The sequence below is a fragment of the Taurulus bubalis genome (assembly GCF_910589615.1).
Source record: "Taurulus bubalis genome assembly, chromosome: 10".
Lineage (NCBI taxonomy): Eukaryota > Metazoa > Chordata > Actinopteri > Perciformes > Cottidae > Taurulus > Taurulus bubalis.
This window is the reverse complement of record NC_136598.1, coordinates 8524982-8546411: the sequence shown is the minus strand read 5'-3', so window position 1 is coordinate 8546411 and position 21430 is coordinate 8524982. Positions and strand designations below refer to the sequence as shown.

At 38.7% G+C, this 21430-nt stretch overlaps 3 protein-coding genes across 3 annotated transcripts; 1 reads left to right on the top strand and 2 right to left on the bottom strand.

Moving 5' to 3' along the window:
* Nucleotides 1-2773: 2773 nt before the first annotated feature.
* Nucleotides 2774-9579, top strand: LOC306742130 (olfactory receptor 4D1-like; the record flags this gene model as incomplete). Its single annotated transcript, XM_079224470.1, is given in 4 exon segments — nt 2774-2870; nt 2873-2952; nt 3553-3775; nt 9515-9579. Coding segments are annotated over 4 exon segments (465 nt in total).
* Nucleotides 9580-10832: 1253 nt separating this feature from the next.
* On the bottom strand, nt 10833-11768 carry LOC306742129 (olfactory receptor 52B2-like; the record flags this gene model as incomplete). Its single annotated transcript, XM_079224469.1, has 1 exon — nt 10833-11768. The coding sequence occupies one exon, from the start codon at nt 11766-11768 to the stop codon at nt 10833-10835; it is 936 nt and encodes a 311-aa protein (XP_079080595.1).
* Nucleotides 11769-16765: 4997 nt separating this feature from the next.
* On the bottom strand, nt 16766-17707 carry LOC306742128 (olfactory receptor 1496-like; the record flags this gene model as incomplete). The annotated part of the gene is made up of 1 exon (XM_079224468.1): nt 16766-17707. The coding sequence occupies one exon, from the start codon at nt 17705-17707 to the stop codon at nt 16766-16768; it is 942 nt and encodes a 313-aa protein (XP_079080594.1).
* Nucleotides 17708-21430: the final 3723 nt, after the last annotated feature.

Genomic DNA, 21430 nt, shown 5'->3' with positions numbered 1-21430 from the left:
ACATTGTTGGCTAAGCCCAACTATGTGATTTGCTTCATTCTACTTTGAGTAAAAAAATAAAAACCTGCAGCCAGATCCGCCGGTGTGCCGGTTTAACGTTAACGAGTGACAGCGTGAACTGAACCAGACCGGGGGGTTACGGCATGTTCCATCACGTTACGTTTTTTTACAAGAAAGACTGAACTGTAACGGAACATAACGGAACTTTAACGCCAACACTACCCAAACACGTTAGCTAACGTGATAGCAAGCTGACCATTAAAAACAAGTTTGAGGGAAATGAAGACGCTGAAGACATCTTAACTCTGATTGGCCAAGACTCGACACGTCAAAGATGTTCTATTTTTGCGAAGATCACGATCTAAACTTTTCTCAGTGTCTCACTCCAATCTCAGACACGCTGGCAGGCCAGTTGCTCTGCTCTGCTTTTTTTTTTCTCCGCGACTTATTGACTGCCGTAATAATCGCGCGACACAACGAATCGATAATGAAATTTGTTGCCAACACTTTTGATAATCGATTTTAAGCGATTCGTTGTTACAGCCCTAGCTAGCGGTTAGCTTCATTTGAATGTGAGGCTTGGGTTTTCTGCAGTTCTGAGTCGCCTTGGACGTCAAGAGTAAGTTAACCTGGCTCTCTAATACTTGAGTGTGTTGTCTTTTCCTTAACATTGTCGATGTAACATCGGTTATAGTTTTCTGTGTTGGCTAACATTAGCTTACTTTACCATAGGTTAGCTAAGGTAATGCTTAGCTATTAAGGTTAATTACGTGGCAGGCCGGTTAAGACACAGAGAAGTGAACAACTTGCTGGCCTTTATGGCACCCAGGAATCTGTGCATATCTGTTGTACCTGATAATCATTATTAATAATCAGCGTGCTTGAATAATTTTGTGTCATGATAATAAAAGTATTATGAGGTCTGTGTGTGAAGCGACACAGCTGTGGGTGTCAAGGCCAGAGGAAGGGAGTTGGGAGTCAGCAGGAGATAGTGTAGACTTGGCCCTGAGTATGAGATATAGGTTGATACATTCCAGCAGTCGACGGCACACTCTGTTTGCACTCTTCAACATTCACAAATGTGTTGATATTAAACACGTAGATAAGAGAGACACAGAAAGCATTGTATGCAATGTGTCGGACATCATAAGGGTGGAGAGACCCATCTCTCTGATGTCGGTCATGTTTCATAATTAATTTTCTGGTGTTGTTTGTCCTTTGTGATGTGTTTTTTGTCTGCGGTGCACTGTGGACTTTATCTGTTTGTTTTCTGTATGAGTATATTGTTGTCTGTATGAATTTTGGAGACAAATGAGTTTCCCCACTGGGGATTAATAAAGTGTTCTAATCAAATTGAAAGAGTCTTGAAATTGTATAAATTGTGTATGAATGGAACGCTGTCACTCATTTGGATTCAATGATCCAATGATGCATGTGTGATGTTAGTCCCCATACTTGCCATTTCACACAGTGAGATTTTTTTTTAAAACTTTATGTCACTGTATAATATGACCTATCGTGACCTCTGAATATCCCACACTCATGAAACCTCATAAACACAAACTCCATGGTATATTTACAATGTAAAATGCAGTTCTTACATCAGTCCAGTGGCGGCCGGCCAATAGAGGGCCACGGGGCCTGGCCCCATCCACCATCAGCCACCAAAAACAAATATTTATAATATTATTAATTATAAATATTATAAAAATATTAATACATTATACAAATTGTTAAATTAAATAAAATTTGAGCTATTGAATATACCCAGTAATATTTGTAAAATATGATATCTGCGTGAAATATATGCTTTTCCCTGCTTGTCCTCTTCGCTAGTGCACCTCTCAGCTGCTCCCGTGTACCTTTCTGCTGCGCCGTGCTTGTGCTGGGGCCATATCGATTTGGCCCAAGAAAGACGGGTCTAATAAGCAGTGTGGCCAATCACTGATTAAAGAAGTAAATGAATGATATACAATTTATCCAAACAGCGCCCCAAAAAAGACTTCCGGCAGGGCCAAACTCAGTTGAATTTTGCTGAATGGTTTAACATATCCTTATGAGCCCCAAACATGGGGGCTGAACTCTTCATCAAGAGCTCTTCCTCACTCTCCATGTCCTCGTACTTCCATGAATTGATACCAGAGCCACTGATGTGACATAGCAAAAAAGCCTCAGCTTTTCTCAGTGTCTCACTCCAATCTCAGACACGCTAGCTAGTTGCTCTGCTCCACTCTTTTTTTTTTTCTCCGCGATTTGACTGCCGTAGTAATCACGCGACACAACAAATCAATAATAAAATTCATTGCCAACACTTTTGATAATCGATTTTATCGATTCGTTGTTGCAGGCCTAGTCAAGAAAGATCTCTGCTGTCCTGTAGCTGCATCTGGATCCGTGAATGTGCCACACCATAACAGTTAAAGAGGTTTTAAGGTACTACATACAAGCTCAAATTCGCTGGAGTCAATATCTAATGTGATTGGATGACGGGTCTGCCAGTGAAAAGTGTCAGAGTTATTTTTGTAAAGTCTGACAACAACTGGTCATAGTTGGTTATGATTTACAATGTCATGACTGATCTTTTGCTTTGAGAATTGTCTTTTCCTCAACTTCTTTTTTGCATTATTTTGTCTTGATATTTTGTTAAATATGACTTTGTAGAATGCTTCAATCAAAGTAACATTATTTATTATATGTTTTGACTCAACCAACAGACCTATGTTGGTTGGTGTGATTATTTTTGATTACCTATATTCTAACCATTCTAGCCAATATGTTAAACACATCCTCTTCAATATTTATGACTGCACGATTACACAAACCAATGTATCTTCTGATTTGCAACCTTGCTGTTGTTGATATTCTGTATGTCTTGGCAGTCCAACAATGATTGGGATGTTAGTTGCTGGGGTTAAAACTATTTTGTATGTGCCTTGCTTAGTTCAAATGTTTGTTATACACTAGGCAGGGATGATGGAGATATTTGCTTTATTCGCTATGGCATTTGATCGATTGATTGCTATTAGCTATCCTGCGCACCTTAGTCCTTACCAGTGGCGGGCCATGCATTTCCTACCTGTGCTTTCAAATCACTCTATCAGCTGTTAAACAGCGCAATCTCACTATTACGGGCATGGAGGGAGGTCACACTGGGTGTGTGGACTGACCTGCGGAGCTATTTTAACCACTTTGACAAGAAAAAATGGCGCGGCCACTAATTATAATTTGTGAAAAAACATTTAAATTATGCAATAGCTATAACTTTGTGATTCTGTTTAGGCCAGCAGCGAAGGCTTAGAAGGCCCTGACAGCCCACCACTGGTCCTTACATATATCCTTTGGGTTGTTGCTTGTGGTTTTGTGGCTATACTGACTGCAAAACCCTGCTTCCTCTTCTTCACTGCTCCTCAAAACTGTAGAGTATACTTTCTGTGACTATGTTGCCATAATACAAACTATGTGTGTTGACGTCACTTTTCAATATGGTTTCAGTCATATTATTTTACATTTTAATTTTCACTTATATTTTACTTATATACATTATTTTTTGTGAAATTGTCCTCAAATAATGACAAAAGAAAAATGGGCAGCACTTGTTTGAGTCACTTAATCGGGATAACAGGTTATTACTGTCCATCATTTATCCGCATTGTCTTGACCAGGTTATGCGTTTCATTAACTCTTGAGGCTCGCCATGGTTTATTGATTGGGACCATCCTGGGTCCAACTCTTTTAAATTCTTTAGTGTACTGTCTTAAGGTGAAAGAAATAAAATGTACGATCTTAAATTTATTAAAAATAGTTGAGATACCCTGGTAAATTCTTACAAACTGAGATCATAAAAGGATGCAACTTTTATACTAAAATCAAAGTGTTATGCTAAAATGCTAGAATATATTCATTCCCACATGTTCTAAACTGTTTGCCTGTTAACTGTATTTATGTAAATAAACTGTATGCCATTTTTTCGTTGTTCACAAAATGATATTGAAATGTTGCACAAATGTATTTAAAATAACATTGGCCTAACATGTCCCACTCAGTCCTCAGCTGCTGATGAAAAGGAAAAAAACAACCACAACTAAAGACTATTTAGTTGCCTCACTAGTTCGACGCGGCGGTTGATATCATAGCTAGGATGAAATTATTATCCCAATTTGACCCTATAGTTGGACGATGTTGATTAATTTGATATTGAATCAGAATAAGAAACCGTTTATTGCCAGGAATGTTTGCACAAACGAGGAATTTAGTTAGGCAGAAGGTGCATACATTAGACGAGACAAACAACAATCAACGACAGCAACAGTGCAATGATGTCTAAATCAGATAAGGATAATATGTAATATATTGCCATAAAACATTGAAATTACTCTAAATGCCCTCATACAACTAGTTATATTAAAGGGACAATATCAATATATATTTAATATGAAGTTAATATAGGGTTGTTTTTATGCTTTTGAAACTTCTTCCAGTAAAGGTTTACTGAAGTGAATTTATGACTACATATTTACTAACTAACTAAACTACTTTTGGAATATATATATTTATACTGTTAATGCACATTCAAGATATTCTAGTTAAGTATCTTTTCACTTATATGTTTTTTTGTGTGCAATTAAAGTCTTTATTTATAAATTGAAACTTTGAGGCAAAGCACAATTTGATTTTCACAAACTCACTTGTCTGTCACTGTTGCAAAACAAATCAGTATCTGTTTACTGCATTGTGTAACCAAATCCTTCGAGGTTCATTACCAGAGCTAAGTGCAGAGGGTACGACATCCCTCTGGAGGGTTAAGAGTGACACATCTTTCCTATCAACACTTCGTCAACATCAAAGTCATTAACCTAATGAGCAAAGTTAAAGAAAGAAACAGTAACAAAGCATCGGTAACCATGACGCAATGTTAGTAACGAAGTTCAGTGGGAAAAGAAATCCTCTGATGGGTGACACGCAGTCAGATGCTGGTGAGAAGCAAATGTGTATCGGTTTCTCAAGGTTTGTGAATAACAAAACGAGGAAACCGTCTTTTAGCATTAGATTTATTAGAAACTGGCTGGCATCAGCCATACATCTTCCTGTGAAACAAAATGCAATATGTGATAATTAAAGCAGCAACCACATATGAAATGATACATACAATTTGAAAAAAGTGAAAATGTAGAATGTAACTGTAATATTGTCAATCAATTAAATCTTTAAATACACTTTCTTATTAAGCATATCAAGTTTGACACCGTATCAGCTGCCCTGTGCTTTGTGTTGTGCTTTGTGTACAAAACAATGTACCACCCAGTATGTTGCACATACAGTTGCTATAGTTCATGGATTAACTTTAATTGATCTATTTGATAAATACATTTTGTCAGCATTGATATTTAGTGATATAATATAAACACATTTGCCACCGCACAAGTAACAATACTGTTGATTTATATGAGGATGAGGGTGTATTGTACTCAAGTCCTTGTGGGAAATTAGTACCAAATGTATTCTTAGTCTAGCCGTATTATATCAACATCAATCATATTTCAAATAATTTAGTTTTCTTTGGTTTAATTAATCTACAGCCTTGTTGGCTGTTCGTATAGCTGTGGTCATTGACTCATTCTTATTTATAACTCATTTCTTAAACTATGTTCTTGTCTTACTTCTCTCTTGACTGCATTGGCCAGTAGGGTACTGTGATTATACACAACCTTAAACAGCGTGTTTGTACATGATTATGATACATTGGACACATGTAACATTGTACAGAAATATACATAAACTTAATACATAGATAATTTATTATTATTGCTGTTTTGCAATAAAACCAAGGAAAAGGTATTGATAAAAAGATTACAAAGTTTAGCTTGTTTAAATCAGTCACATTCATTGATATTTAGCAAGATTGCATTCTGCATTAATAAATATAATATTGTACCAATAAAATGGAGACAATAGAATGTTATAAGTTGGAAATGATCTGTGTAGAGTATTTGTGAGGTGGATCATTATGTCATTAAGGTGTGCAATCTTAAATTTGACCAGTGTGGAGACAAAGTATATTTCATCATGGCTCTGTAAGAATGATTATCAACAGAGTAATTTGATGTTTTTAGACTTTTGAAGATTTAGTTTAATCCACAGTATTCTTACAGATTTTATTCATCATATTTCAAATATTTTTCTCCATTGGCGTGGAGATGTGCTACTCTTTTAGGACATTAAAAGATCAAAGATTGTGAATACACAACCTCAACAAATTCAGCTTCATTTTCAGTTAACTCCATTTCATTAATCTCTGTTCTGCCCGGTTTGATTGTTTTTGCTATAGTATTGACAAAAATAGACAGGAAATTGGTGCGAGAGAGAATGTACGACACGCTGCAAAGGTTTGGGTGGTCGGACCCCAACCCGGGCTGTTTTGTCAAGGACTCCGCCTTAGTACATTAGACTCAGCCTTAGTGCATTAGACTCAGCCTTAGTACATTAGACTCAGCCTTAGTGCATTAGACTCAGCCTTAGTGCATTAGGCAGTTGAGCAGTGGGGTACCCCGGTGTTTCACAATTCATTTTCTATTTGTATAGCCCATTTCTAAACTATACTGAAAGTTTTTCTCAACTAAGTAAAACATAATCAGAATCACATTTATTGACCAATTATGTCTAAACATAGAAGACATTTGAACCCATTTTCCAGTTTCTCTCCACACAATGCCAAAACAAAATTTGCTGGAAGATACACATACATAGCCAAAACAAGGACAATCAGGCTAAACAAAGACACATCACTATTACGCACAGTTATTATGCAGTTACTAGTTATGAAGTAACAATCCGGGTTCTTTAGATAATAGATGATGTAATTGGCCTTATGTTGTTCAGTGGCCTCCTCTCTGCACGAGTCTCAAACGACAGGACTAATGCTGCGTTCACACCAAACACGGCGCGAATTATTCGCACGACCAGATTACATGCAAGGTCAATGCATAGACGCGATAGGTTGCGAAAAAGCGTTTTTTTCCCCTCGTGGCACAATAGACGTGTTTGAGGCGGCGCAAACAAAACATTTGACGCGGGGCGAACAGAGCGAAAGACGCGGTGCGAATTCGCGCGAGTTGAAATATCCCAACTCCGCCGATAAAATTGTGTGAGGCAAAGTTGCGTCAGCCAATTAGCGTTGAGAAGCTCCGCCCATCACCACCGCCATCTTGCCGTTGCTGAATCAAACTGCTGCTGAAATAGCGCTGGTAGCGGCCGTCATTCAGACGCTGTTGCGGACAATATTATGAACCCAGACACGATGGAGTTTGATGCTCCGACGTATGTGGAATTTACACAACAATTATAAAGTGGTTATTTCCATGTTGGATGGCAGAAACGGTACCAGTGTTTTTACGGAGATAAGCCAGGCGCAGTTCCTGGAGGAGCTGTGTGCGGCTACGGATGGTCTTATGAACCCAAACACAAAGGTGTTTGACGTTCCGACATGTCTGGGACTTCCACAACAAGTATAAAGCAGAACTAGTGGTTATTTATTCTATGGTCGATCGCGGAAAAGATAACTATTTTTCACGGAGAGAAGCAACGGCGATAAGCCACGCCCTCTTTGTCGCGGTGCGATTTTCCCCGTTTGGTGTGAACACCCTCGTTTCACTCGCGCAAGTAAACTGAAGCGATAAACGCGGCACGAAAAATCATCAACGCTTCTCTCCGTGAAAAAGGAGCGCTAAAAGCGCTACTTCAGCAGCAGTTTGATTCAGCAACGGCAAGACGCCGGTGGTGACGGGCGTAGCTTCTCAACGCTGATTCTCAACGCAGATTGGCTTTGCATCACGCGAATTCTCGCCACGTTCTTCGCTCTGTTCGCCCTGCGTCAAACTTTCTGTTTGCGCCGACTCAAACACGTCTATTGCGCCGCCCGGCAGAAAAAACGTTTTTCCGCAACCTATCGCGTCTGTACATTGACTTTGCATGCAGCGTCGGAAATACACGAGGGCAAAGGCAAAAAATGCCCTCACAATTTCCTCTAATAATTATGATAATTTAATGAACTTAGAAATGTAATAAACTTAGAAATTAGAAATGCGCCGTCCGCGTTTAAATCAAACGTCTGGACTTCCTGTCACTCGTAGCGCCGCTGCTGCACAGCTGTTGCTCGACACACAGGACAACATGCGCGACACGGCGTTGCTCAAAGACGTTAGAAAAAGCATAAAACTGGCTACGGGTCCTCTAGCAGCGCTGGAAGCGGCCGTCTTTCAGACGCACTTCCTCGCGTGAAATCCACCGAGCTGTGTGCGGCTACGGATAATATTATTAACCCAGACACGAGGGTGTTTGCTGTTCCGACCTTTTTGGGATTTCCACAACAAGTATAAAGCAGAAAGAGTGGTTATTTCCATGGTGGAAGGCGTAAATGAAAACTGCTTGCACAGAGATAAGCCCCGCCCCCTCTTCGGCGCATCCAGCTCGAATGACAACATTGATGACAGTGTTGGTCAGTTTGTCTGCTTGACAATCACATTTTGCTGCAATAAAAATTATTGAAGTGAGATGAAACTTGATCTTCTTAGATACAATATGTTGACAAAGTTTTCCTTTGTGGACAATTTGCGGTGGAAAAAAGGGAATAAATCGCAGTATAAAATAGAATAGTGGTACCTCTGGTGATTCCCACCCCAAGTAGGTACAATTAAGGTAACAAAAAAATCTATAAATATAATTTTGAATTATAAAAAAAGAAAGAAAAAAGTTATAATTGTTAATAGTTTATAACAATGAATCACCACAAAGAAATAAGAATACAATTGAATATGATTGACTGATTTACACTTTGAATCTGTAGACTACTGCCTAATAGTCTTATTGTTGCCATTTGATGACAATTGCTCATATACTGTAAGCCTAAATAAGTATAATTATTATTTTGAACAAGGGTTAAATGTCATTTCACAAGTTTCAAAAAGTGCCCCCAATTTTTATTGAAATGCCCCTGGATTTCAGGTGGTGGGGACAAAAATGTCCCGCTAAAAAATATGTAAATTTCCTACCCTGTTTGCATGGAATCTGGTCGCGTTTGGTCTGAACGCAGCATAAGAGGACATCATATCACACAAAATGTAACAGGTTCATACAGTGTTGAATCAATGGAGAGCAGATTCAAAATGATTTAGTGTGGACTGATGGCGCCCTCTGCTGTTTTTGTATTGTATTGTGTTCAGTGCAACTTTTGGCAAGGCTTGAATGGTACATGAATAAGACATTTATCTATGTTTTAATCACAATCTGATAACTCTGGGTCTTTAGTTTACATCCTTGATTTCCAGCCATGACAGCAAAACTGTTCTGGTCCTAGAGACAACTATTTTAACAGGAACTAGCACAGAAGCAGTTTTGAGTACCAGGTCTTGATATTTCTGTCTGTGGACAGATTTCTTCCACAGAAATAGCGTCACGACCGTGCAAGATGGTCTCTATTTGTTTTTTTCTGTTATGCAAACGATACTATTCTCTTACTTAGGTTATGTACTGTATTTGAATTACAACATCAACACCATCCGCAAAAAGGCCAAGCAGAGGCTGTAACTCCTGCGCCAGCTCAGGAAGTACAACCTGCCTCAGGAGCTGCTGATCCTGTTCTACTCCGCCATCATTCAGTCTGTCCTCTGCTCTTCCATCACCGTGTGATTTGGATCGGCCACCAGACAAGACAGAGTCGGACTACAGCAGATCGTCAGGTCTGCAGAGAGAACTATTGGTTCCAGCCTGCCCTCCATCCTGGACTTGTACACCTCCAGAGTCAGGAAGCAGGCTGGAAAGATCACTGCAGACTCCTCACACCCTGGACACAAGCTGTTTCAACTCCTCCCCTCTGGTAGGCGCTACAGAGCACTGTAGGCCAAAACCACCAGACACAGGAACAGCTTCTTTCCACTGGCCGTCACTCTGATGAACAGTTAATCAGACACCTACATCTGCACTACTTTGAACTATTTTTGACTACTGTTGTCTTTCAAGGGCGGCTGTAGCTCAGGGGGATAAGTTGTTGTCCCATTACCACAAGGTAGCCAGCTCAATCCCTAGTCCCGTCCATAGCTCACATGTCGAAGTGTCCCTGAGCAAGACACCCAACCCATAGCTGCCCCCACATATCAACCAAGTCTTATGTTACTCAAAATTCAGGTGGTCTTGTTTATTTCATATGCCTGTGTCTCACAAACTTTGGGGAGGCAACCATTTGAGAGGATATAAATATGTGTATTAATAACTTAAAACAACAGGGTCACAACAAACTTTGATGAGACGCTAGAACTATGGGTTTACCTTTAAACACATTAGTTCAATTATTTGGCATTTACAAAAGAATGGAACTAAATCATACAAACAAAACAAATTAGCTGTTATTGGTATGTAGTTTGACTGTTTTTTTATTACAACAATATGTATTACATGGATGACAAACACTTGTGAATTATTTATTAAAGTGGTTGTATACTCCTAGAGGACAACACATTACGATGTCATAGAGGTCACTTGCAATTGCTTTTCATGCATCGTATAATACTACTTATGCAACAATGAGTTATGCACTAATAATGTGGCAGTAATTATTTAGCATTACCTGTACATTAATTAATGTTCAACACAACTGTACTGTAGTTTTCATAAGCATTATATTGTGTCACAAACTTGAACTGTACATGAACATAAAGCCAAATTTACAGGGTTTTTTGCTAGGAAGAAAATTATTTAGTAGCAAAAAATATATTTATAAGATAGGAAGACAAATAATGCAGAGTCAGTGTCAGAACTGAACAAAGTTTTAGCTATCTACAAGCTCAAGATGGAATAATTCTTTTTTGAAAAAAGTGCACTACTTTTTCTCTAATTTCTTTTGTTCTCAGTCCATAGATGATTGGATTCAATGTCGGCGGGAAAATTAAAGTTGATACCCCCATGAACCTCCTTAAATGTGGTGAAATATTCTTTATTCTGTACGAAATTATGGTAAAAAGACCCAGACACTCCAACAGGAGAAAAACGGTCAGATGTGTCGCGCATGTCTGCAGCGCTTTGGCTCTTGTGTCAGATCTTTTAGATCTGAAGCATGCAACAAGGATCTGGAGATATGTGTACAATATTGTCCCAATACTCACCACTTGTGAAATAGTGACTATAAGAAGCCCATAAATGTTATTGATGGTTGTGTTGGCACAGACCAGAGACAGCAAAGATGGATTATCACAGTAAGGGTTTGTCAATTCAGATCGACAGCGGGGTAAACGCAAGAGCAGAAAAAAAAGCACACCTATTAGAACTAAACAACTCATCCACACAACTGTGATTATTCTCATAATGTTCGCATAAATCATAATAGTGTTATATTTCAAAGGCCAGCATATGGCAATGTATCTATCATAAGCCATGGCAGTCAACATTAACACTGCACCTGTTGCATATATGTGGATAAAGAAAGCTTGGGCAACACAAGCTGAGTATTTCATTGTCTTTCGGTTTGTCACTATGTCACTGATGATCTGGAGGAAGAATGCTGAGGAGCCTATGAGGTCGTTGATGGGGAGGTTCAGCAGAATTAGGTACATGGGCTGATGCAGAGATTTGTTCAGTACAATAGTGAGGATTAGAACAAGGTTGCAGAAAAGTATAATCATGTAGCTCAGAGTTGCAAAAATAAATGCAGGGAAGACATTTTCAGAGGAGAGGTTCAGGCGATTTAGCACCAAAACAGATGATATGTTGGACAGGTTTTCCATCTTAATGCTCTTCCTTCCTAGACAATTGAAACAGATTTAAACATTTAATTATTAAGTAGCATAGCTATTTCATACACAAGACAAGAAAGATAATGTTGTAAAAAAAGGTGAAAATACAAAAAGTTGTAAATTCTCTCTGCTCAGAACAGAACTTACCAAATTAAAGCCTGATAATGTCCACGCCACTTCACTTTCAGCCCACATGCATAATATACTATATAATATATGCTCCTGTACATATATAACAATGTGTAGTTTTGGGGGGAATTTACAGCTTTGTCATTCAAATTCAGGAACAAAATACACAGAGAGAATATAGAGAAAACATAAGAAACATGTAATGAAGTACCAACATGTACCTCCTACTGATAACAATGACCAACAGGTAAAAGGTCCAGAGGTAGAAGCAGCTTTATATGAGGGATTTTTGCTGAACACCAGGCAGCTCTCTGGAGTGTCCTGGTTTATCATAAAGTGTATCTTAAGATTGTTATGGCAATGACTTAACCACTGGCTCACAAGGGGCTTTGGAAGAATATTACATGTATTAGTTACCCTACTACCAGCCACACATTAATATAAGGTGAATCAAAATGATTGGGTTGACACAGAGACATCTATAAAACATACTGTTGTATTATTAACAAAACTAATTTAAATGAATTGAATAATGTATGTGTTTTTATTTATTACACAGATCATGTTTTGGATCGCCTCGTTTTGGTAGATGCATCACCCATACACTTCTGGTACACAACACAGCTGACCTTGGTTTCCACCCAGTGTGACCCTTTATGGGGGACCAAGAGGCCTGCTGCAGGCAAGGTATAAAATAAACAGTGACATAAACTACTCTTTATTACATTATAATAGGTATGAACGATCTGCCTCATTGGAGGACAGCAATTTATCCTATTCTTTTTGGAGTCGTATGGAGTACGTAATGTGTATATTCTCGCACATGTATGACAAAGAAGCGAGCTATGAGACCCGAAGCCAGTATTTTGTAATGGGCTTTTTATTTGCTTTCAACATGATCTTTAGGAGGCTCATATTATCCATCTTAAATTATGTATTATTATGTATGTATTGAAAATACATTGTGTGTGATTCTCTGTATTCTTATCATGAGTCCACCTTAATCATGTTCTACAACAGTGTTTTTCAACCTTTTTTGAGCCGCGGCACATTTTCTACAATAAAAAAATCCTGCGGCACACCAACAACCCAAAAAGTTACAAAATGTCCCATTGTAGCATAATACAGCATATATGGTAGGTAATTATTATTAATGTCCCATTGTAGCATAATACAGCATATCGTAGGTAACTATTGCACTACCTACTGGCATGGAAGAGTATTCTGTGTTTCAAGTAAACCAGATCACTTTGTTAGAAAAATTAAAACAAAGTTATGCAAAAAATAACTAATATTTAGTTACGACTAAATAGCGTATTGTGGAAAACAATAAGCTATTTTTTTTGCAAAACAAAACAGAATGAGTGCAGATGTGTGAGCATCACGTTGTGTCAGTATTAGTGGCTGCAGTGAGCTACTTTCCTCGACAACTCTTTTATAAACGAGGTTGTAGATTTGATATGGACACTCTCAATTCATGCTCCATGTTGAGAGACACAACAGCAGAAAGCCGACCTCACGGAGATCTCATAAAGATCGGCTTTTGGCGAAATGACAAGAATCGGCGACTCGCGCATGCGCAAGCGTGACCTATTAACGGCGGACGGTGAACATTTAAAATCAGCATTTCATCTTGCGCCCCACCTGCAATAAATACCTCCCCAGTTTGATAAATACTGACTTAAAGGAAATATGGTGTTCATTTATTTCAATGACAACCACAAAGTGTGCAGGCTTTGTCACTGCAGTGTGTTTTTCGGGCTTTTGAAGGATATTTCCAGAGCCTCTCGATATGCAAAGTCAGAAACGTCATTGATGGAGCTCCAGGCTGCAGCCTGTTGGATGTTTGTCTTGACCTGCAAACACATGAACTGTTGGGCTTTAAAAGTGAGAGCTCATAGCTTAAAATAGTGAAAGCTGCAGCAGCAAATCCCATTCTGAAAAGCACGCTCGCTGCTCTCTCTCGCTCTCTGTGTGCAGCGCATGCACGACACAGAGCAGAGAAGAGTTGTAGACGCGACCCAGAAATGACAAGCTGTGTGTAGATAAGATCAATAACATACGGCCGTTTAGTCTGTTTAATAGCAGAACAAGGTGTAGACCTGTTCTATATTACTCTGCCAGCCACTATATTGCAGCTTTGACGCTCAACAATGGAAAATCATTTGCGGCAACTAAATAGTATTTTTTTGGACCAATTAAGTGAAATTGGACATTTTCCTACGGCACACCTGACGATCTCTTACGGCACACTGGTGTGCCGCGGCACAGTGGTTGACAATCACTGTTCTACAATAATGATATGTATGGTGTACTAATAACACTGTCATATCATTATGAGTGCTTTCAACAGATCCATACGTGTCTTAAGTGCTAAATAAACGTTACGAACAGCACACCATGCAGGGGATTTCCCGATGTTCTCTGCATCGCCGACACTGTACAAACATGTACCACTTGCAAAAAAACTCAAGGCTGTGATCCAGTTTGCATACACTCTGTGATCCAGTCAATGCATACAGTATGTGAGACAGTCGATGCTGGGCGTGTGGTGTTCAATGTACGGCTCGAGAAGGTCTCGTAAATAAATGATTCCTTGTCGGCAGAATCGATTGCGCGCGTAAAGGAAGTCATCATGATGTGAGAACGGATCTTGGCGATCTGGAAGAACTCTCTCCCTGTAAAACTAATATAACTAATATCGCTCCTTCATCAATGAGGAAGGGAGCTGGCATTTTTGTCCGGTGGGAGTGGCCACCGTATCCAGTGAATTTCAGTAAGCCTGCGCTGGAGCAGGTTAAGGGATTTGGATGTGTTGCTATGGTGATTTTTCAAAACTTTCTTTGTGGAACCTAAAAGCCTGACCTGCGTCATCGTATCCTGAAAATTATCCGGCTAACTCAGTACGACAGGTACGAGGAATAAGGCCCTGGTCTGGGAGTATGTGGAGGCTGACCGTGTTTCCCAGGCATTCGGACACATGTCTTCAGTTATCCAGGGTCCAGCTCTTCTTTCCATTGTTGGTTCACATAATCTTTTGTGTCATTGTTCAGTGATGTGATGCTTTATTTTAAGAACCTTATTGCATCCTGAATTGCAAGTATCAATGATTATATGAATAACAGTTGGTGACTCAGCTAAATGAAATGTAATGGCTCTCTTGGATGAGAACCTTATATATATTTTTACAGAAATAATCACTGCACTACAAATACCTGTTAAAGAGATGTAATTGTTCCCTGCCATGTCAAAGTAATGGTCTCATTGAAATATATGAGGAGGCTGTTGTTTTTGAAGAAGTGGCGTTGTTCTTGTAACAATTAGTGGTAGGCAAGTGTAAAAAATAATGATCATAAAGTTGTCTTGGTATGTGGCAATAATCACAATCTCACTGCAGGGGTTAACTCAATACATAACATAAATGTATGGCGTCCCCCAGTGGTATCATCAGAGAAGACACAGTTGTGGAGAGTGATGAATGCCGATGACCCAAATGACGTAACCAGGGTTATCTCTGCTTGGGCTCTTTTACATTAAGCCTGCACTAGACACGGGATGTCACCGCACTACACAGATCCAGCAAACTTACAATTATTTCTTTATATAATGACGTAGACACAAAGTTTCCATCTTTCAATATATTTGTATTCATACATATTGTGATCTGTCCACTCTATCACACACATCAACAATATTTTGATCTCACCATAGCCTCTCTATAATTGTTTATCTTATTCAATATATTAACATTGCAACAGCATATTAATGATTTCATATCAATTGAGAAATGTTTTCTAGAAGGAAACTCTAAACTTGTGATTGTTGCTATTTCATTTCCTCCTTGTTGAGGAAAAACACATTCAATTCATCGGAGAAACACTGCTGATTTTGTATATTCCTTTTTATTTGAGGAAATTACTTAATTATATCATTTGGAGATTATGAGGATATTCACTGCAGAGACAAAAAAAGACTGCAGAAAGAAAATTAAAGGATGAGTAAGAGTAAGTAATGGAGTTAAACAGTGTTTGTTTTGACAGTCGGTTGTGATTCATTAAAAATAACAAGTGTGGAATTTGAAATATGCTCGTATTTCAAAAAGGACCCAATAGAGTCATGATAAACACAATTAAATTTGTTAACACATACTTTTATTGCAATGTCAAAGAAACAATGATCAGAATAAGATCGAGATTATTTTAATTTCCGCATCAGTAGTCCACCTTACAGTCCTCATAATACATACCATTTAATCAGTGTTGAGACATGCACACAGTTTACAAACGTAATTAATTAATTAAATGCACAATTTGCACAAACAGAGCAGAATATTTATTTTTGCATTTTAATAAATCTTTACTCCATGTATTTGGTCAGTACAAGTGCATTCGTACCTGCTTTTGCTTTTTGTAACTTCGTAAATTTCAATGAAATATATTAAATATGTACATCTTTTTAAAATCAGTTTTAAAATGATCTGTCATTTAGTATACTGTGTGTAGCTGATTACGTCGCTTTCCTTACCCTTTATAAAGCTATTACTACATTGTCAACCTTAGGATGAGAAATGACCCGGGCTGTTGATCTGTAACCTGTGAAGAGTTGATAAACACAAATGAACAGTCACATAAACATTGTATAGACACAACATATGCACAACACACCATATTCAGACAAATAGTCAACAAACACAGAGATGTGGAACTTCTCCGCAGTGCAGTAATACATGGCATATTGTTGCTAGGGGAGCCTTCATAAAGGGGATTCTGAAATCAGTGTTTTTTTCGGCAACATATCATATAACTAAAGTGTACTGCGCATGACTCTCCTAATCATGTCTAATTAGCGTAGAAAACCGGTTACAACTTGCTTGAACAAATATTTCTTTTTAGCAACATTACGATGCTCCGCTTCAGTTCTGTTGTTTTCAGTCCATAAATAATTGGGTCCAAGAAAGGGGGAAATAATAAGATTGATAAACCAAGAACCCTTCTAAAGTACGGGGATACATTCTGAATGCGATGAGCAATGAGTGTAAAGGTAGTATTAATTTGTAAGATTAAGAAAACAAACAAATGTGTACCACATGTCTGAAAGGCTTTTTTCCGGGCATCAGTGTGTTTAGTCATGACACATGTACGCAAAATCTGTACATATGTGTATATTATTATTAACAGCGGTCCGCCCTGGAGTAAGACAATAGTAACCATCCCATAGAAGTTGTTTATTCTGGTGTCCTCACAGACCAGTTTTAATAATGATGGATTGTTACAGTACAAATCCACTATATTTGTCCTGCAAAGTTTGAACCGTGTAAGCAACAAAATCAAAGTGACCATCATTGAGACATTAATAAACCATATTAAAATGATACATTTGATTACCTTTTTTGGACTCATGATGGCATTATACCTCAAAGGACAGCATATAGCAATGTATCTGTCATATGCCATGGCAGTCAAGATGAGCAGGTTTCCTGTACCATAAAAATGAACCATAAAAGCCTGAGTAATACATGCAGAAGGGGAAATCCCTCTGTTCTGAGTCACAATGCTGAAAAGAAGATGAGGGAAAAAAGCTGTGGAGCCCACTATATCACTAATGGGCAAGTTGAACAGGAGGATAAACATGGGATTGTGCAGATTTTTACTCAGAGCAATAGTTGCCAGTACCAACAAGTTGCAAAAGACAATAATAAGATAGGTGAGTGTGCCAAATACAAACACTGGATAAATATGTGCAGTAGATAAGTCTAATGATACCAGTGTAAGTAATTCCTTATAAGATGCATTTTTATACATAATTGTATCGTCTTTATTATGCTGGTGCCTCCAATATTGAAAAAAGAAAACGTACTCTCACTTAAAATAAATGTGCTATGCATTGATTCAAATACACTGCTGGTTTTATACTGCAGTGTGTTCTCTTATCCTCACCAGCACTGTGCTTTACGGTGCCATAACAAAGACTCTGTTTTTTGTTGTCATTACTAAGATGACTCATGGGGGTTATAGCAGAATACTTCAGGTGGTGCAATTGTTGCAAACAAACTGACATCATGAGACAAACATATTGATCATGCAATATGGTATCAAACACGTGTGGTTCCCATTTGCAAAATATTAACGGCAGAATAAAAGGTTTATACAACATAGTTATCGCTGCAACTTAATTAATCCTATCACTTTGTTCATCCCGTCCCCTGCATTATGTCAAATATGCATATATTTAATATATAGTTGGAATTTATATTTGTTGATTTTGAAACATGAGTGAAGTAAATCCTTAGGCTCCATAATGTATTGTACATTAGCTCTTTTTTTAGGTTTGCCTTATGCCAAAATGAATAAACATAAATATTTTTCCAAAAATATTGTTCAATACCTTGATATAGTAAAACATAGTGTTTTGAGCTTTGACTACAAATATGCAGACTTCCACAACATGGCATTCAAAATCGACAGGAGCCTAAAGTTTCAAAGAATGGAGGAAACACTTACATTTGTATGTCTCTGGATTTCAGGACGACTGTAACTCTACACATCATTAGACTGTGGTTTGTGTAAAATATAGAAATTATCATAGAAGATAGGGATATCAGGAAATGTCGGGAACGCCGTCGGGAGCGCTGTCGGGAACGGTGTCGGGAAGGCCATTGGCTTTCACTCACAAGGAATTTTCGAGTTTGTGAAATAAAGAGTTGCACAGTGTTTAAACACAAGGGGTGCATCCCAAGTCTCTAAATTGCATCCCCGTTTCCCTCACTTGCGTCCTTTCCTTGCGTCTTAGTCCCTCCCAGGGATGCATGGAAAGATGCAAGGAAACCATGCGAGGAGACAAGACGCCAGGAAGTATGGCTGCAGTCGAATAGGCAAAAAATGACCCCCTATTGTCTAACCCTAACCACTTTTCCTTGACCCTGTGAACTCCGTCACGGGGTTAAGGAAAGATGGGAAGGATAATTCATGAGGAGTTAGGGAAATATAACTGCGAAGATTAGCAAATCTGACTCCACTTTCACTAAGCGACGTAGTTATGACGCGACAGCAGGCGCATGTTAGTGACGTCGGTCTGCCTGCAGCGTTGAAACTGCAATGTTGTAGTCCATCTCGGACCACAATAAAGCGCATCTTAAATACTTCGTCCGTGTATTCTTACAGTGTTGCATCATGCAGACGACATAAACAACCCGGTTCATAATATTACTTTATGAACGAGGTTGGAATAGAAATGAACGAAGGAGTATGAAAGTGAAACCAAGGTATTTTTCACAGTACAAAGTTACTAAGCTGTCTCTTTGTTCAGTTTCAAACATGCTGAGTTAAATGTGTAATCCCACTAACGATTTGTGTCATATATGTATGTCTCAGATCCCTTTTTGTTGTTATGATTTATATGCAGATTATAATCTGATCATAAAAATATGCAGATTACGAAACACCACACAACTCGTGTTGACTTGATAGTGTTTTATTGTAATGTTACAAAATAGTTGATTAAAAAGATGATAATCAGAAGAAACATGACAGACTGAAGAGCTCGTCCAGTTTAAAACATTCATTAAAGCTTCTGTAACTGAAGTCAAATAAAATAAAAGAATGAGGGCTAAAGCTGCAGTTCAACACCAGAGAGAACATCAAATACGTCAGTTTGATCACTTTACAGCAGTTTCGTCACTTTACAGCAGTTTTCAGCAACGTAGCGTTTGTAGTTTCCCAGCCGGTTTAACAGATTATTGAAAATATTTCCAAGTTATAGCAACAGTTATTTACATGATCTGCGTTTCTCGCTCATGATCGTTTGTTCTGGTGAACGGCCGAATGATATGTCACTTTAAATGTTGCCGCCTCAAGGAATTGTGGGTCGGCATGTTCTCCTTTCCTTTCGCATAGGCAGGTCCAGTGGTTCCTATGCTAAAGGAGCTAAGTTAGGAAGCATTGAAGCTCCTTTCCTTTGCGTTTGGACAATTCGACCGGCACTTATCATGGCGGCTACTTAGGTACTTCCGGGTCATTTCACTCAGTTAGGAAGGTTCCTAACCAAAATGGACTTTCGACCGCAGCCTTGGGATGCACCTAAGGATGGAACGTGCAGAAGACCAAAGCAGTAGAAAAGTGTCCGCCTGGGATTCCGAGCACCGTCGGGAGCGGCCGTCGGGTTTGGAGTCTGAGGGAATGCCAGCAGGAACGCCACGTTTTTTGCATTGGCTACAGACTACAGAAGTGACTTTACTGTTCTCTTAGGAATTGTCAGAAAACTCAGTTCATACCTCTGCATCTTCCTCCCGTGAGACATTGCATTAGGTGTGAAAGATGCTGATTCCCCATCAGCAAGAAAAAAAAAGGGCAAACAAGTATGGCTGGGTGGAGTTAGAAGACTGCTCCAGTGAAAATTGCGGGGACACACTGCTGCTGGTTTCTTGCTAGAAAGTAACAAGAAAGACCATCATTCTTTCTTCCATACTGAAACTTGAGACTTTCACCAGTGAGGTGTCTCCCATTGTAGGGAAAACCTTGATGACTGTCTGGTTGAGAAGAACTGTAAAACTTCCTGGGCCTGGCAAAATACTAAATGTTTGGGAAGTAGTATTGTTACATGGCTGCATCCAAGTTTGATCTGCAGCAAATAGGAAAGTATATGAATATAGGAGTGCCATACAGCATTCACCTCACCGCAGAGAGCTTGTGTGTATGCCCTGGTTAATAATAATAATAATAATAATAATAATAATAATAATAATACATTTCATTTTTAAACGCACTTTTCTTTCAGAAGAAACTCAGAGTGCCACAGAGCCAATATATAGTAAAACAACAGATAAACAAACAAAAACAGTTAAAACATGGTTAAAGCAATCCCATTACCACACCATACTTTTCATCCTTAATACAGACACCAATGATATTAATACAGGAGCTGTGCTACGAGGACCCTGTTTGACATCTGATTGTAAAAAGTCGTGGCATAGTTAGTGGTATTCTGCATTTAATGTATTGCTTCAAGAGCCTTAACCTCATAGTATTTTAGCAAATAAGAGACCCAGCTGACATGTTGGCTAGAAATGACCAGCATATCATCATGAGACACAGGGTGCAGGGCAAGACATGGCAATGGAAATAGGTTATTTTTCACAAGAACCCCACCATCCTACCTGGGCTACATGGACTGATTAAAGATTTAGCTCCTTGGTGGTGGAGCAGCTGGCCCTATGATACCATATGACACATAAGCCCCTTGTTGCTTATGGTGTACCAATTTCGTGTTCAGGACTTCATACACGTGCTCCCCTGCTCTCATCGTGGAAAGCAGGAGCTCAGACGTGGGCTGAAATTTTCATGGCCCCCAGACTTTACGAAAAGAAAGAAAAGAAAGAAAAATGTCAATTTGCTAATGATACAGTTGTATATGCATACAATTGCATAAAGAAAACCAGTACATGGTATAGCTCCATGATACTGACTTTCCTGCCATTAAAACTCTAAATGGCACTGACATTACTCTTGCTGAGTTTTACAAATACTTAT